The sequence below is a fragment of the Hyperolius riggenbachi genome, chromosome 1 (genome assembly GCF_040937935.1).
Source record: "Hyperolius riggenbachi isolate aHypRig1 chromosome 1, aHypRig1.pri, whole genome shotgun sequence".
Lineage (NCBI taxonomy): Eukaryota > Metazoa > Chordata > Amphibia > Anura > Hyperoliidae > Hyperolius > Hyperolius riggenbachi.
The window spans coordinates 415,184,261-415,202,818 of record NC_090646.1 but is presented as its reverse complement, the minus strand read 5'-3'; the positions used below and the strand labels follow the sequence as shown (position 1 = coordinate 415,202,818).

Below are 18,558 nucleotides of genomic sequence, written 5' to 3'. Positions count from 1 at the left end.
TATTATTTTAAACTCTCATTCGTTTTGATCGTTTTGGTTGAACAACGGGAAAGGGTATAACTAAAACTCCCCCAAGCCTTCAAATTGTCTATCGGCAGAACAGAAATCAGCATTTATGCCCCGACAGACACTAACATTGACCATACACTCTCTTCAGATTTAGCGTTTGGATTGAAATGATTGAGAGTGAAATCTTGATTGATTGCACTTGTGCCCACAAATAGAGATTCTTGTAAATGGCCATAACGCTCCAATTTTTTGGAGTAAAATGATCAGAAGAAAATTTGCAACTAAGCATGTTACGAATTTCATTATATTATGCGACTGGTCATTCTTTCAGATGACCAGATTGTTTATCATATGGCCAACTTTAGGGATCTGTTTAAAAAATGTCTGCATAGCAGTTGTTGATAATCCACTACCCCTTACTGATCTTTGACACAATTTTATATATATATACACACACACACAAAACATCAAAGTTTTCTTGGCAAAAAAGAAACAACAACTCCTGCACACTGTTTCATCCCAGCTGTAGTGTAAGCTGGGGTGCACAGGGGCCTTTTCAGGCAGTCAGTGTTTCTGTGGTTCTGCAGCTGTTTCCCAACCCTTGTCAGCTGCACAAACATAGATGCATTTCAATGAAATCATTCAAAAAACAATGATTGCACAAACCTTTGTCAAACATGGCAACCAATCACAGTTCCTGAATGCTGCATGCAGCTGTTAAAACATTGTAATAGACTTGCATTGGAATTATTATTATTATCATCATTATTATTATTATTATTATTGATTTATAATGCGCCAACATATTCCGTGGCACTGTACAAAGTAAGAAACAAACATGGGGTACATAATAATACAGACAATGATACACACCAAATACAGACATTGATACAAAATACAGAACTGGTAGACATAGTAATTACAGTGAAAATCAGCTGTTGTGAGACATTCTTTCTTTCACTTAAGGAATATTGCAAAAATGAAGCACTTCATTCCTTTATAGGATATTCCCAACCTAGTTCACGCCTTCATCACATCACAGCTAGACTATTGTAATGCCCTTTATGCAGGCCTTACAAATATAGATCTACACCACCAACAGCTAGTGCAGAATGCTACCGCTAGACTTCTAACAAGCCACATAACACCAATCCTTTGTGCACTACACTAACTACTCATAAAATGGAGAATTCTTTTCAAAACCGGCATGATAACATTCAAATCCCTACAAGATCAAGGCACTGGACACCTGAAGGATTTGTTGCAACTCCTCCCTCAAATCAAAAGGATCCACTATCTTAACCTCCCCAGAATTCAACTAAAAACCTTTGGAGCCAGAGCTTTCTGTCATGCTGCCCTTACCGTTTGGAATGCTTTGCCAAACTTAATCATGACAGCTCCAACCCTGGACACATTTAAATCAAAACTGAAAAGCCATGTGTTTAGTCTGACATATATGATGACATAACTTTTCCCACCGTACACATCACACCCATCACTATGCACTGATCTGAGACAAGCTTATGTGCTTTGGGTCTTATGGGAGAAAAGCACTTTACAAATGTTGTTGTTGTATAACAAATTCCAAGACACAAAATGAATAACAAATTGCAATACACAAAAGGGTGAGAGAGCCCTGCCCTTGCGAGCTTACAATCTAAAGATATGCGCGGGGAGACAAGAGGTGGAATAGTATGCAATGTAGAGGAAGTGTGTTTGTAGGTTATCTAGTAAGGTTATTACAGTGGTTGGAATGTATGCTTGTTGGAAAAAGTGAGTTTAGAGGGAGAGCTTAAAGAATTCTTAGGTTGGAGTATGACAGATTGTTTAGGGTCTAATACCTGGACAGGGGCATGCCGGAGGAGGATCCATGCCGAAAGTCCCACCAAAAATGATGGCATTGACGCAGCAAAGTTGTGTTTTAATCCCTAAGGGGCAGAAATCACAGTACATTCCTACAATTGAGGAATAAAGGGCTGTTTTTAAATGTCCAGGATGTAAAGATTATGCCCGCTTCACACTGACACACCAAAAGCAGCGTTTACCGAGATTGAGCGCTAACAGGTCTGTAAAGCCCTTAGGTGTGTGTGTGTGTGTATGTGCGTGTGTGTTGTTGCTGCATGCTCACTAAACTGAATGGACCAGCATGGCGTGTAGCAGAGGCCAGGATGGGAAGTTGTTAGTAGAACTTTATAATGGTAGCAAGCAGACTGGCTTGTGTTATGTCGCACACAATTATATATCACTAGAAGTGGGCACAAGTGTGGGTCAGTGCCAGTGGGCTCTGTCTGTGAAGTATCAGATAGACACTGAGATATGCAACAGTTCAAACACAATACAGTGATAATAACAGAGGCCACGGAGTACTATTGTGCTTGTGTCTAATGTGACAGACAATTATAGTACTGGGCACTGAGCACAGCTCTTGGCGGGTGCCTGTGGGCTGTGGAGTATTGCACACACAAAAAAACCAGCAGAAGGATGAAGTAGCCCTCAGAATGACTGTTTGGGTTGATTTAACAGCAAGTCTTTCAGTGAGGATCAAAATAAATAGGCCTAGCTAACACTTTCCCTATCTCCAGCAAGCTCTGTCCCTTCATCTCACTATTTCAGTCAAAGACAGACTGGAAAATGGCAGGCACAAGTGCGTTTTTATAGGGGGCGGGGGTCCGTGAGGGAGTGCAGGCTGATTGGCTATGGAAATCTAAAAATGGATTTAAGTACCCTAAAGTTTAAAAAATATTTGGAAATCTTTCTGTACTGACAAAACATCTTAGAGATGACTTTTCTATTCAGTCATTACAGCCATGTATACGATACTTACATTCAGCAGATCATTCTAGCTTACAGTGTAGTAACTAGTGAAGGTTTGATGATTAGTTAAAGTGTACCTGACGTGAACCTCAGGTCAAAAGTAAATTGCTTACCTAAAACCATAAAAGAGGGAAGACTCTGGATCTTGTAGAGGTTTCCCACGCCATTCTCCAGCCCACCATTGCCGGGTTCAGACCCCCCCAAGGAATCCCACAAGATCTTGCTGGATTCCAAGCTTGTGAACGTTTCCTCTTCAAACACAGGTGTGACCGTACTGCGCCTACTGAGCACAGGTGTGCCTGCGCAGTAAGCCGAAGCTGTTTATGCGTGAGCGACTCCGTGCTACCATGGGTGCAGCGCAGCCATGCTCATGCATTAACAGGAGCACGGTCATATAAAGCAACAGGGTCCTGGGCAGCAACAGAGGTTTGAAGGATGCTGTGGGGAGCCCATGAGGCTACAGAGTCTCTCCTTTCCTTAGATAAGTATTTTGTGTTTGACCCAAGGTTCATCTTGGGTTGTCATTAATGTTGTAGGATCACAGGGCAGGTTCCCATGTGGCAGTTTGGGACATGTTAGTAACATAGTAGCAGAGTTCTATAAAGATTAATTGGTTAGAAATAGATTACCGGTAGTCAAAATAAGTGTAGCCAAATACAGTAATATCATCCCTTAAGGCCCAACTCAACAATGTTTTTTGTAGAACTGTGTAGGTTGTAGGCCACTAAATTTCAGAGCTTGTTCTTATCTGTGTAAAAGAACCTTGATTACCTAGTATCTAATGTATCCCTCTTAAAGTACCTAGTAAGGAGTCCAGCCACTGACCACTTCCTATATCGCAGTCTGTATTTTATATAGGCTGCAGTCTTCCCAGAAAATTCAGTCAGTGTCTGTCTCCTTGCAGTGTGCACAGCAGGATGATACAATATCACCCACACCCACAGAGGCCACTACTGACTGCTTCAGCACAGCTTCTTTAGTTCATGTGTGTGTTGTTGTTTTTTTTTACAACAGGACTTTTAACTGCAGCAGCCTTGTTTTACATATAAAGGTTACATTTGAGCACTTTGATATACAAGTTGTTTGATTTTAATCTCTGTCAGCAGTTGGCTTTAGAGATGGCTCGAACCTCCGATTTTAGGTTCACGAACCTCGCGAATTTCCGCAAACCGCAATAGACTTCAATGGGGAGGCGAACTTTGAAAACTAGAAACATTTATGCTGGCCACAAAAGTGATGGAAAAGATGTTTCAAGGGGTCTAACACCTGGAGGGGGGCATGGCGGAGTGGGATACACGCCAAAAGTCCCGGGGAAAAATCCAGATTTTACGCACAGCAGCGTTTAAGGGCAGAAATCACATTTTATTGCTAAACTGGAGGCCTAAAGTGCTTTAAAACATCTTGCATGTGTATACATCAATCAGGTAGTGTAATTAGTGTACTGCTTCACACTGACAGACCAAACTCACTGTGTAACGCACTGCAAACAGCTGTTTGTATAGCCGTGCTGGACTAGTGCGCACCATGGCGAGAGTGCAGGCCATGGCGGTTTTCAAGCCGCGCTGTGGTAGCTCAATGATAGAACAGTGACTGTCCAGCTGATCTAATTTGGTCTGTCCACAATGAAGCAACAACCTTATTATCTTGGATGTGCCCCCCCCCCCCCTCGACACACTCATATAGCGGGCGGTCATTGCTGTATTGTGATACGCAAGCCCCTTCACAGCGGCAAGGTAACGATCCTGAAGGGGAATTGACACATGTGCATGCCTTTTGTTTTGTTGTTGCAGCCGCAGTGCACACAGAAAAATTAGGCAGGCATGTACACGCACCAGAAAAATGAGTGTAGCCGCTGCTAGCAGCGGACTTAAAAATTCAGGAATCCACCTGGAGTCCTGGACCCTGTTGGTGGTGGCGGAGAAGGCAGTCAAGCAGCCTGCAGGCAGAGATGCTGTGTGTGGGGACTGACTTAGTCTTCAGGCAGGCCTGACCGTGCTTTGCAGACCACGTGGTCAGATGGACCCTTGACCCAACGCTGTGTGCCAGAGATGACACCACTTGCCTTTCAACATCACAGTACAGTTTGGGTATCACCTTTTTTGGGAAATAATTGTGGCCTGGTATCTTCCCCTGTGGTGTGTAGCTTTGCTTTTGTGTGCTGCTTTTCCTCAGGTGGTCATCCCATTGCAGTTTGTGCTTTGTCATCATGTGCCTTCGCAAGGAAGTTGTCCCTACGCGGGTCTTGGTCTTACCACAGCTCAATTTTTGGTGGCAGAGAGTACAGATGGCATTACTCTCATCTGAGGCAGAAGCACGAAAAAAATTCCACACCGCTGAGCCCTGGGGTGATGGCACTTTGGTGGTGGCGGCCGACTGAGTGTTAAGCGGGGTGCCAGAATCAGAGCAGGAGTAAGAAGATATGTCATGGTTCCGTGCAGAAGCTGAGGAAGATGAGGTGTTCTGTGTTAAATAGTCAACTACGTCCTGACAATCTTGGGGGTTGATGGCATGAGGCTTCTGAACACTGTACTTTGGTCCAGGGCCGCACGAAATCACGACAGCACGCACCTCGAACAGACCTGCCGGGTGGCCTGCCTCTTTCTCTGCCTGTTTTGCCCATATTGGGGGGGAGGAAGTGAAAGGTATGCACTGACTTGACTAATACAATGTGCAGTCACACAGGTGCAGTGAATAGGTATGCAGTGACTGCATACAATGTGCAGCTGTCACACACATAGGTACTGTGAACAGGTGCAGTGACTGGTATATAACACTGCGTGCTTCTGTCACGCAGCTGCAGTAAACATGAACAGGTATGCAGTGATTGGTATTACAAATGTGCATCTGTCACACACACACACAGGTACCGTGAACAGGTGCAGTGACTGGTATATAACACTGCGTGCTTCTGTCACACGGCTGCAGTAAACATGAACAGATATGCAGTGATTGGTATTACACATATGCAGCTGTCTCACACAACACACACGTACCGTGAACAGGTGCAGTGACTGGTATATAACACTGCGTGCCTCTGTCACGCAGGTGCAGTAAACATGAACAGGTATGCAGTACAAATGTGCAGCTGCCTGTCACACACGTGCAGTGAAAAGGTAGACACTGAATGTGCTGGGCCTGGCAGTGGCACAGTAGGAATCAGCAAGGGGCCAAGGGCCAGTTGCAACTGACTGACAGGGCTGTATATGCAAGTGTCAGTGGGACACACACACAAAAAAAATAGATTACAAGAACAACATTAGCTCTCAAAAGAGCTGTTGAGGGGTGCTTTTTAGCAATAAGTATCAGCATGAGCAAGCTAACAAGCCTAACAAGAGCCTAACTAAACTTCCCCTATGTCTCTGCAGCAACTCTTCCTTCTCTAATTACTGCAGCCACATGAGTGAGAGAAATGGCCGACGCTGCCTGCCTTTTATAAGGGGGAGGGGGGAGCTCCAGGAGGGAGTGTAGCCTGATTGGCTACCATGTGTCTGCTGACTGTGATGTAGAGGGTCAAAGTTGAGCCTAATGATGTAGTATAGGGGGCGGGTCGAACTCGCATATAGTTCGCGGTTCACCGCGAATGCGAACCACCGAAGTTCGCGTGAATCGGTTAGCCGGCGAACCGTTTGGGCCATCTCTAGTTGGCTTTAATGAAACAGGTCACTCTCAAAATGCGAGATTAACTGTTCTGGAGTCAGACACCATATCACAGATCTCTGTGGACAGTGAGTTTCTTTACAGACTGCAAACGTTCTCTCTTTATCTCTTTTCCACTTCAAAAGTAAATACATTTTTTTTCATATCTACTGCAACCCCAGGAGGGTCTAGGAGAGGCTATAATGGGGCCAGAACATTTATACTTAGAAGACAGACTGCTTTTGTATGACAATTTTTAGATTCTATTCTAGTATGTCTCTATAACACTAACAATGCATTTGCTTCCCTCCCTGCACTAATCAATATTTACTAAGACAAACATTAGACATGCAGCTGAGAATATTATTGTTATATAATGTGTTATGTCATTAACGCATATGTCTCCTTACTGTGAAAGTCCCTGTTTGCTATTGGAAACATCAGGGGGCATGAACAGTGTGGGATAGAGCAAGATGTGCTTTGCTTATTGCTCTTATGCAATATCACTTTTTAAATAACCTGGCTTGAGATCACTTATGAAACCTGGTGTTTAAGTAGCATTATTTCAAACTCTAATGATTTTATATAGACTGTGGTAATTATTGTGTAGTGCCAGATTGCCACAGATTGCCACAATCTGCATTAACAAAGTCCATTTTATTTCTTCTTATTATAATCTGTAAAACACCCAGCAGAACTAAGGTTTATGAAGACCAACTGCAAGTTTTTTTCTTTCAACAGAGCTATTTATAACTGACGATGAGCTTAAAAAAGTACATGATTTTGAAGAACAGTGCATAGAAGAGTATTTCCGAGAAAAAGATGACCGATTTAACTCTTCTAATGATGAAAGAATTCGAGTCACAGCAGAAAGGTAAGCATTTGACAGCCTCAATAAATTAATTTCTGAATACAACTGTTATATTGTTAGTCAGTCAAAACATTAAACCAACTACCTAATAATGTGTAGGTCCCGCTTATGCTGCCAAATCAGCTGTGACCTGTTGAGGCATGTACTTCAAAAAACCTCTGAAGGTGTCCTATCTGGCACTAAAGGGCCCCATACACTGAGCCGATTAGCGGCCGATCGATTGACTGGCCGATCGATTTGCGGCTGATTTCAATCGATCTGACATGCTGGAAAATCTAGGTCGATCTGCTGATATTGCTTATCATTTTGCATTGGACCTAATGGAAATCTGATGGCAAAAATATGCCATCAGATCGATTTTCAATAGATTTCATACTGAGATCTATTGGAAATCTGTTCCTAGTAAAAAATGTTCCTAAACACATCAGATAGATCAGAAATCTATCTGATGATCTATCTGCTGCTAATCTAAAGAGTGTATGGCCACTCTAAGACATTAAGAGCAGATCCAAGTCCTGTAAACTGTAAATTGTCCATGGATCCCAGATATAATAATCCAAACATTTGTATAGTGCTTTTCTCCTGTTGGACTCAAAACATTCAAGAGTTGCATCTACTAAGGGAACGTTTAAGGGGCCAACCTGCAGTGTTAGAAAGTCTTGCCCAAATACTTCTTACTGAATCGGTACTGACCCTAGCTAGGGTCATCCATGCCAAAGGCAGAGCCCTTAAAGCGGTTTAAAACCCTGACGTAATATTCAATAAAAACATGTTTACCTACTTTTTATATGCCATACGGTTATCATATTTGCATTTGTGCATGAGTATTATTATTCATTTAGAAGTTATATGTTTCCAAAAGTACAGTTTTTTGCTTTGTGAGCTGACTTTTGCCCTGACTGGCATTTTATTAATAACTGGTTTTATTCATTGCTGTTTTGCAGGCAGACATGCTTTCAGTGTCTCTCTGTCCCCAGCAGCTTCTCCGCAGTCAGAGAATGTGTCACATTCCTCACTTGATACATTTAAGTAAACACAAGATAACATTATCTAAAGTTCGTATGCGTCTGCATTTCACTGCACTGAACTTTCAAGCTCTGTGTGTAACCCTTCGAATGCTGGTCTAGTAAAAAAAAAATGCTGGTTGCATATAATATGCTGTAAATAATGTTTTAGAGCAAAGATGAAATGCAGGGTTATATTCCACTTTAACCAGCCACTACTATATTTGATATCTGGGAAATTTAGAGACCAAGTAAAGCAGCATTTATCAGACCAGGTCACTTTCTTCCAGTTCTCACTGATGTGCTCATTCTTTGAATGTTTTGATTATGAATGGATCATGGAATGTTCTTGGGAATGCTAAATTGGAATCTGGCATGATACATAACAGCTATCTAATAATTTATTGACTTACTATCATTTCCATTCATACATTCTGTATATGTTTAATGTTTTGGTTTGATTTCTTTCTTACCCACTGCCCTGAAGAGTAGAGCATGCTCACATGACTGATTAAGCTTGCAACGTTTCCAGTCACATCCATCCAACTAAACCAAGTACCCTATCAAAATAAATCCTTATTTGATTGTTCTATACAATTGATTTGTTTACTGAATAAACCTAAATTTATCGAACAAGTTGGTTGTATCATGTGTGGCCACCTTTAGGCTGTCATGGATACAGCACCTGATTGAAACCACAAAAGATACACAGATGTGATGAAATTATGGGCTTGATTCACTAATACAAGTAACATGCCTTATCAGAGTTCACATGTCTTATCAAATTATGCCTGCTAATTGGCAACGACGAGAGCTCCACTCGTCCTGCCCTGAGCCCCTGCAGGTCCAATCAATTTAAAGAACATTATCCCCGCTCTTTGATTGGCCCAATAGGCTGCCTGTCACTTGACAGGAAACTTGACAGGTAGCTTGTTGGGCCAATCAAAGTGCAGGGATAATGTCCTTTAAAGTGATTGGACCCGCAGGGGCTCAGGGCAGGACGAGTGGAGCTCTCGTCATTGCCAGTTAGCAGGCATAAGTTTGTAGCGCTCGCTATGCTACTCTGATAAGGCATGTTAACTCTGATAGGGTGTGTTAACTCTGATAAGGGGCATTAACTTTGACAAGGCGTGTTGACTCTGATAAGGCATGTTATTTGTCTTCGTGAATCAAGCCCCATGTGTGCTGTGAAGTTTTATAAAGAATGATGAGAAAGTTTTTAAAGATATGTCTAATGTTGGTCACACACAGTACAATTTTTATGTTCCTTTTCAATTTAAGAACTACGATACAATTTTTCTGATTAATTGTAACATTTGAAAATCTGACAAAATGTATCATACAAATGTGTCCATTTTTTCTCCAAATATGAAAAAAGACTGAAAACTCTGCAAAAATTGCTTGGGTCTATAGATCAAGAAATCTTGAATCTATCATACACTATTCAATTTTCATAAACGTTTATCAGAAAAATCAGCCATTCTCGATCGACTTATAGGGATAAAAACTGGAAATTCAGTTTCTCGCTTGAATAAAAAAAACCTTTTGTTTTTACTATACTTGCATTGCAGTAAAATCAAATCTTTTTATTGTGCCATTTGTTGAACTCCACACCAATCTGTAATCAAACCATTCGAAAATAGGACCTATAAAAGGTATGCACCAAAAATATTGGGAAAAGCCCAGCTACAGGGACTAATGGCCAGACAAGGACAATAGCAACACGGTGGCGTAGTGGTTAGTGCTCTTGCCTTGCAGCGCTGGGTCCCACTGCACATTTTGGCAGGTGGATCATCTGTATATAATTGACATTGGTGACATGACCTTGCCCCCTGTATATTGAAAAACACCATCTTCATTTTTGGAGTACAACCTCATTCATCACAAACTTTCTATGAAGAGGTTAATGTGTATAATACAAAGAAACTGAGTCCTCTTGCACACTACATGTGATTCCAATTTTTTTATGCGATTTGATTTTTGATCCTGATTTTTAAAAAGTACTGCATGCTGCTACGTTTTTTAATTGGAATAAAAAATCGGATTGTATAAAAAAATCGGAATAGCATGTAGTGTACAAGAGGCAATGATTATGAGAAATGAATATTTTTTTTTCGTCTGCAAATAGTACATCTCTAGGTAACACGAGTTAAGTGGGTGACTTTCCATTGCTTTTATCTATATACTTTAGAAGAGCAATACATTCTGGAATGAATAGTTTAATACTTTTCATTTTTGGTGATCTGCTATAAAAGAATATAGAAAAGAATATTGCTGTGCTTCATGCATTATACTAGTAAAATAAAACATTCATAGAGGCACCCTGTGGCTACCTGAAGCCATTTATGTTTATAAATATCCACAAATACTCCCAGCCCTTCAACACAGAATACCTTGCAGCCCATTCAAGGAAAACTATTGGAAATTCTCATACGACAACAATAACATCCAAAGGAGGATCTACAAATGACAGATTTTAAAGCCCATATTAACTTAAACATTGAACAAGGCAAACTGTCAAAGTAATAATCTAGATTAGTAAATTATAAGTACAATAGTACATTTTGGAATTTACGGTAACTTTTTGGAATTTGTAAAACCCATTGTGCAGCTCAGTTTGCCTGTAGTTGTACACCCATCCTCTCCTGCTTCTAGCATCCTATTGCCACATTAACCACTTCCGGATTCTCGGTGCGTATATATACGCCCCTGAATCCTGAAGTGTATTCCATGGAAACGGCCGCTCGTATGAGCGGCCGTTCCATGTCAGTTCACGGAGGGTGTCCTTCCCCGGTGTTTACATGTATACGGCGCTGCTGCGCAGCAGCGCCGTAGAGGAGATCGGTGATCCCCGGCCTCTGATTGGCCGGGGATCGCCGGTATCTGATAGGCTAAAGCCTATCCCTTCAGGCGCAGGACGGAAATCCGTCCTGCGCCGCTTACAGGGGGAGGGAGAGGGAGGGAAGGGGAAGGAGGCCAGGAAGCGCTGCGGAGGGGGGCTTTGAAGAGCCCCCCCCCCGCAAGCGCAAGCAGCCGGCGGCGATCAGACCCCCCCAGCAGGACATCCCCCTAGTGGGGAAAAAAGGGGGGCCTGGGCGGCCTGGCTGCTATCTGATCTGTGCTGTGGGCTGGAGAGCCCACGCAGCACAGATCAGCACAAAATTTCATGGTATGGAAGTGGTTAAAGGGAACCATAGATGAAAAAAGTAAAGATTTTATACATACCTGGGGCTTCCTCAACCCTTATTTGCTCCGATCGCTCCCACGCCGCTATCCTCCTCTGCCCACAGCTGCGAAAACCGGGTCCCCGTTGTTCCGTCAGTCGGAGCCAGTCTAAGCGTAAGGGAAGTACGCTGTTTGCGTATCTCTGCAGCAGCCGCTGGAGAGATACGTAGAGGGCACACTTCTCCTGCGCAGCTGGCTCCAATGACGTCACTGACAGGACCCGGTTCACGTAGATGCAGGCAGCAGAGGATGGCGGTGTGGGATCGATCAGAGCGTATGGGGCTGGAGGAAGCCCCAGGTATGTATAACATCCTTTTCATTTTCCCGTCTCAGGTTCATCTCTGGTTCCCTTTAAGGTCTTATATCATGTGACCACAAGACCATCCCTTCATAGTTGCTATGAAAGGGTGCCACTCTACAAACATTGCTTTATTGGCATGTAGTTATTTGTTGCTAATGTTCTTAGTTCTTCTAAAATGAGTTTAATATTTAAAAGAAATATAGATGGAAAAGGGATTTAGGCATTGAGTATTGAAAGAGAATTACTCTAGCTTCACTCTCAGATGCATCCACTTCCTGTATGATTGACAGACAAGAATCTGGATGCTTGAGAATAGGTGCTGAAGTAAATAGGGCTTTTGACTTACTGTGTGAGCTTCCTCAGTCTAAGAATTAAGTTGCTTAGTCAGTGTGGTACCTGGAAGGCCTATTGCTGAAAAGTCTTTAACCTCTTGAGGACCATGGGCTTAAACCCCCTAGTGACCAGGCTATTTTGTTAAAAAAATTGGTTGCTGCAGCTTTAAGGCCAAGCTGCAGGGCCGCACAACACAGCACATAAGTGATTCCCCCCTCCTTTTGTCCCCACCAACAGAGCTCTCTATTGGTGGGGTCTGATCGCCCCTACAGTGTTTGTTTATTTTTATATAAATAGTTACATTATTTTTTTATTTTATTAAATGTATGTATTTTTTAAATTTATTTTTTACCCAGATCACAGCGCTGTACAGTACAATTAAGTGGCGGTTTCGCTGTTACAGTCTCCCGAGTGGCGATCGCCGCTCGGAGACTGAAGGCGGAGCCCCGCTCCACCCACCAAGCAGGAGATGCGCATGCAGCCTGCGCTCGATCTCCTAAACACGTAAGCCCCAGGACTTTACGCCATTCGGCGTTAGGTGGTCCTGGGGCTGCCGCCGCTGCCACGCCCATTGGCGTGACGCGGTCGGCAAGTGGTTAATGCATTTTCAGGAAAAGTTGGTGAAGCCAGTGAATCTTTAGACTCATTTGTTTGTCAGTGGGAGCTAGCTAGTCACGAATGGCAGAATTGGTAATAAAATGATGTTTTCCACTCATGTCCTTCTCTTATGAGATTCTAGCCCCCCCAGAGATCTAACTAAAAATGTTTAGCATATTCTAGTCTATTGAGGAAGTCTAACATGGGGACAAAGTATATCTATTCTTAATGTAGTTCACTTCTCAGTAGTAAATGCAAGATCTTGAAGTGTGGTCGTTCTTACACAGAAAGAATATTCCTGCTGCAAAGTGAGAGGTAGAAGGCTTGAAGAATCACGTCTTGAACTGCTTTTCTATATAGTTTTAAAGAGTACTTCTATCAAGTTCAGAAAAGCGGTAAACACATCTAAAAGAGATGTCAGATATACACATGATGAGGTGCAAAAGACTGGGCAGTGGGCACCCTTTTGGTTAGACATGTCTAGCAGTTAATGATAGGCAGCTGGTATCCACCGCTTTTTCTGGTTCTACGCCAAAAATAACAAAAAGACTTCCTACTTGTGGCAGGCAGAAACATTTGCAGTAAAGAAAATGAAAATAAGACTAATCTATGCGCAAATGATAAGCTCATTGCATGGATTATGAGAACTATATGGTGTAGGGATGAGTTTTCTTGGTAAATGTGTCCAGATTTAATATTTGTCCCATAGTCAAGCCTAATGGAGAGAGAGTGATTCTGGGTAACAAAGTGAAAACTGTAGGGATGCAGCAAAGGAAAGGTCCTAGAAACAGGAGAAGAGTCTCTTATAGCCATAACCTATAGAACATTTTTTCAGGGACCTGTAGAGACAGAGAAATGAACATGTGAGCGTCAAGCTGTACCTGGTCAGTAGTATCCAGGGCATATGTGCATTTTTCTGCACCTATGTTGCTGGGCATTGCCTGTAAGTGTTCTGGGCCCATGCATCTGTGTAAGAGCAACAAATACTGTACACATAGAGGCATTTGTGAGTAATGGGGTGCAAAAGAATATTCCATGTATATGTTACGGCCAGAACCCAAAGTGTGGGCACTTCGCGTTCTGGCCAGCCACTTCGGGTTCTGGCCGGCCAATGTGCGAAGTGGCCGCAGCGCAGCGGCCAATGTTAGAAATGTTATGTTTACGCCGTCTGGCTGCGGCCAAATTTATTACAACTTGCTTAATTTAATTAAATATAGCCGGCGGCAATGTAATAGATGAAGCCGCCGGCTTTCGCACTGCCTCTCTCCTCTCCCCGATCCCTCCCCCCCCCCCCCCCCCCGCCTCCCATACAATAAGTAGCAGTCGGCGGGGACACGCGTGTCCCGAGAGTCGTTCGTCGCGGCAGGGTAATCCTGCCGTTCCTGCAGAGCGGGTGCTGGCAGAAGCAATGTCTGCAGCCTCCCCGCTCTGCTTCCCCTGCTGCGACGAATGACTCTCCGGCTGCATGTCCCCGGCTGCTACGTATATTGTATGGGTGGCGGGGAGAGGAGAGAGAGGGGGGGGGAGGAGAGATGCAGTGCGAAAGCCGGCGGCTTCATCGATTACATTGCCGCCGGCTATATTTAATTAAATTAAGCAAGTTGTAATAAATTTGGCCGCAGCGAAACGGCGTAAACATAACATTTCTAATATTGGCCGCTGCGCTGCGGCCACTTCGCACATTGGCCGGCCAGAACCCGAAGTGGCTGGCCAGAACGCGAAGTGGCCACACTTCGGGTTCTGGCCGTAACATATACACTGTTTTAGGAATATCAAACCCGTTATTTTGAAATCATCAAAACACTTTAGTTTAGGTCAGCTGATGCATCTGGTGTGGTAGTGGCTGAGGTTTTTTTTTCTCTACAATAACCTGATGTGCTGATAAGGAAAAGCAGAAATACTGTTCATTGTCTTTTATGGGAACATTCTAGAAGTGATGATTGTACAGACACACTGCTCAGCTCTCTACTACATAATAGGTCACAATGTCATCAGTAGCATCAGGAAACTTCTTTACTCCCACTAGATTTCCATACAAAATTTACACAAATGATCATTGTGGCCACCAATCAGCCAACAGAAATCTAATGTTTAGTTAGTTTGCTAAATGTTTAGATAATACAGAGATCTTTTAAAGATTATCCATACTGATTTTTAACAATATAAAATTCTACTAAAGTATTCCGCACCTAAAACTAAAGTTCCATACATTGTAATGGTTAACACAGGTTGCATATTTCTCTTTCCCTCAGGGTGGAAAATATGTCCATGCGCCTTGAAGAGGTCAACGAAAGAGAACATTTCATGAAGGCATCTCTTCAGACTGTGGACATAAGACTTGCTCAGCTTGAGGAATTGCTGGGAAGAATGGCTACAGCACTTGAAAAGGTCACAGGAGTGGAAAGGGTAGAGGCCACTAAAACAAGGTCTAGAACTTCATCAGATTGCACTGATGCTGCCTATATTGTTAGACAAAGCAGCTTTAACAGTCAAGAAGGTAACACTTATAAATTGCATGAGATTATAGACCCTGTTGGGGAAGAACCGCTCTCCCCCACATCCCCTACTGTTATGCCTCGAATGAGAAGTCAGTCTTTTTATTCAACAAATTTAAAGGAAAAAAATGGTTTAGAAAAATTTGAGGGCTTTTTTAAGGAAAGAAATTTAAGCCTACACCGAGCTACAAGTTCCCATTCTATATCCAAGGAAACAAAACCTCCCCCTTCTCCACTAAATTCTTTATCTGTGGTTCCAGACTCAAGGAGGCCTTCTTCTTGTATAGACATATATGTTTCTGCTATGGATGAGGTGCAGTTTGGCATAGACTGTGGAGAAAGCTCTATGAATGTAGGTTGCAGTGATTCAATGGGGGATTCAGCTTGTGTAGGCCACGGCTGTAGTACTTCGACTAACTGTGGAAGGAGTTGCAGCAGAAATCCTAGTTTTGAGGAAAGCACAACAATGGACACCACTGGATACCTTCCAGAAAACACAAACTTGACTTGTGGCCAAAATCCTTGGGAAACAGATCCTCCTATGTATCACACACTAGAACGCTCTAAAAGCAGTCGTTACTTAGCTACTGCTCCTTTTATCCTAGAGGAAACACCGATAGTAAAATCACAGAGTTTTATGTTTTCTCCTTCTAGAAGTTATTATAGTAATCTTGGTGTTCCTGTAAAGACTGCAGAATACACAAGTATCACAGACTCTATAGATACAAGGTGTGTTAACAATTCACCCCAAGCAACAGCCGAAAGGTCAACATCACCTGGCTGTGTTCGAGAAAAAGTAGAAGACCTTAGCTCTTGTCATCCAGAGAGGGAAGCTGAGCTTAGTCACCTAACTTCAGACAATGATGAGCTCGATGCAGATGGGAAAAATAAATGCCCGCCTTCTCACGAAGGTTCTACATCAAGAACATGCTTCAACAATTTATCATTCCCAAAAATAGAGCGGGCAAATAGTTACTCTTCAGAGGAACCCAGTACTATGTATGGACACACAAAGATGAGCTATTCAATAAGCGATAAACTTGACAGGCATCGTGCATCTTCAAGCCTTAGAAATCCATTCCAAAGGAGTAAGTCATCCAGGCCTGAAAGCAGGGGAGACACTTTGTCTATGCGTCGACTTTCAAGAACATCGGCCTTTCGTAGTTTTGAAACCAAGCATAACAAGTTTTAAAACTGTTTAATTGAAGTTAAAAGGGAAAAGAATAAGAGTGCCCGCTCTCCGTTCTTTCTATCACCATACAACGACAACACCACATGGACCATTGAGTGAAACTTATCACTAACACATGCCAAGCAACCACTTTATTAAACATGTCCAACTACTCATTTTCAGTATAAAGGTATTCTTACGTAGTCGTTGAGTCAACCATATTATGAGATTCATATGCATTTTAAGCTGCACAGAAATTTTAAGCCTCATTTCTGAGGGTTTTTACTAAATTGTCTTTATTAAATGTTGATTTCACTAAATGGTATACCTCCCTAGTTTCTTGGGAGAAGTTTAGAAATTTGTATGGCACAGATGGACTTTTATATTGAAGCACACATATAACACACTTTATATCTCCTGTGTTTACTCTCTATCAAAAAGCCTCTTATGTCCTGTTTAGTGTATTCCACAACAGGAGCTCTCAGGTCTGATTCCTGTTCTGCCAACAACACTTCCGTTGACCATGTCCGAAGAGCAAACATGAAAACATAATTGCAGCATGATTAATGGCCTATCTGATCTGTACTCCCTCCTGTGCCACAAAACAGTTCTTTTTTCCAAAACAAAACATATGCCTTGTGTATTGCCTATAGCAGAAAGAGTTATGGAAGAATATATATATATATATATATATATATATATATATATATATATATATATATATATATATATATATATATATAGTATATATTCTTTCGTGGGCATTCTAGCTCAGCCAAGCAAGCTCAGGATGAATGTAATTTCATGGCTTAATGTAATATGTAATATATTTATTTTTTTACTATGTGTTGTCAATGCAGTTGCCTAAGTAAACGCATGCTTTACAAGCTGTGGTGATATGTTTGTGAGCGGAGTGAGATATGCTTAACTACACTGTGTCATTTCTGTGATTTTTCATTTCTTATTCTAGCTTCCGTGGTCTACAATCACTGCCAGAGTATTCAAACTATAAAGTGCGGAAGCACTGCATGAAAAAAAGAAAAAGAAACAAAAAAAATAATAAAATGAAAAAAATGTGTTTACTTTATATTTCAAACATAAAATTCTCTTTTACTGTACTCAAGATCTAATTTGCATAACTGGAGCCTGCAGTCGCACAGCCATTGGCAAGCAGATTCCTACCCCAGGCACCTATTTCTAGCTGAGTGTATTTTACTAGCTTTTCTTCACTCTTAAAAGCAGAATGTAGTGATAGAGATATGTTTGTCAGAGGGTTTGAAAGAACATCTATGGCTGGTCTGTCCATAAGCCTTACCAATTCCTGGTACTATTCTACTTAGCCTAATGCTAAAACCAGCCCTATCTGTATTGCTTAGCTAATGGTGCCCATATACGGTACAATGTTTTTAAAAAAAATGTGGTTTTGATCATTGATCATTTTGAGAAATTTGATAGTTTATTCTATTTGGACAAATAGTTTTTAAAATTTTAAAATTCTTTTTGAGTTACCATACACGAACATTCAATTTTTCTGAAAATCTTAGAAAAACGATCGACTATAAAGAAAAAGTTGGTTTATCTAATAGTATTTTCTTATACAACTTACCATACACTATACAATTTCACAAACAACCACCCAGATTTTTCCAACATATCCAATCAGATTTTTATCAAAAAAATGGAATAGTCATTTGATTTTTCTCGACCCCCCCAAAAAAGACTCTCGTCGATTTTCACTCACTTTCGATATTCAATCAATTTGGTCGAATCAACGTGAAAATTTAATATTTTAATTGTACCATGTATGGGCACCATTATGCTGAACAAGGTAATCATTTATATTTTTAAAATAACTTTTTCAGTATGAATTTGCAGTACGTGTAAAAAAAAAGCATCTTTAGGAGATTTACATGAAAGTAATTTAATACTTGTGCATTTAAAGCTCATCTAAACTCACTGTCCCAATTTTGTCATAGCTTACTAGTAGACAACATTTCCATAATAGCTAGCGTGAAGTAATCTAATAGCTTTGAATGTGGCAGCATGGCTGGACTATTGGAAATAACTTCCTTAAAGGACTCACGAGGCGAAATAGGAAAAAA

At 41.7% G+C, this 18,558-nt stretch overlaps 1 protein-coding gene across 8 annotated transcripts in view; it reads left to right on the top strand.

The window, feature by feature from the left end:
* TRPM3 (transient receptor potential cation channel subfamily M member 3) overlaps positions 1-17,127 on the top strand; it is a 700,748-nt gene extending 683,621 nt beyond the window's left edge. For all 8 annotated transcript variants that reach the window (XM_068236331.1, XM_068236340.1, XM_068236285.1 and 5 more), the window contains 2 exons: positions 7,201-7,333; positions 15,043-17,127. In XM_068236331.1, the coding sequence (XP_068092432.1) occupies positions 7,201-7,333; positions 15,043-16,477 (1,568 nt within the window). In that variant the 3' untranslated portion in view covers positions 16,478-17,127. The remainder of the gene's footprint in view (positions 1-7,200; positions 7,334-15,042) is intronic.
* The last annotated feature ends 1,431 nt before the right edge of the window (positions 17,128-18,558 follow it).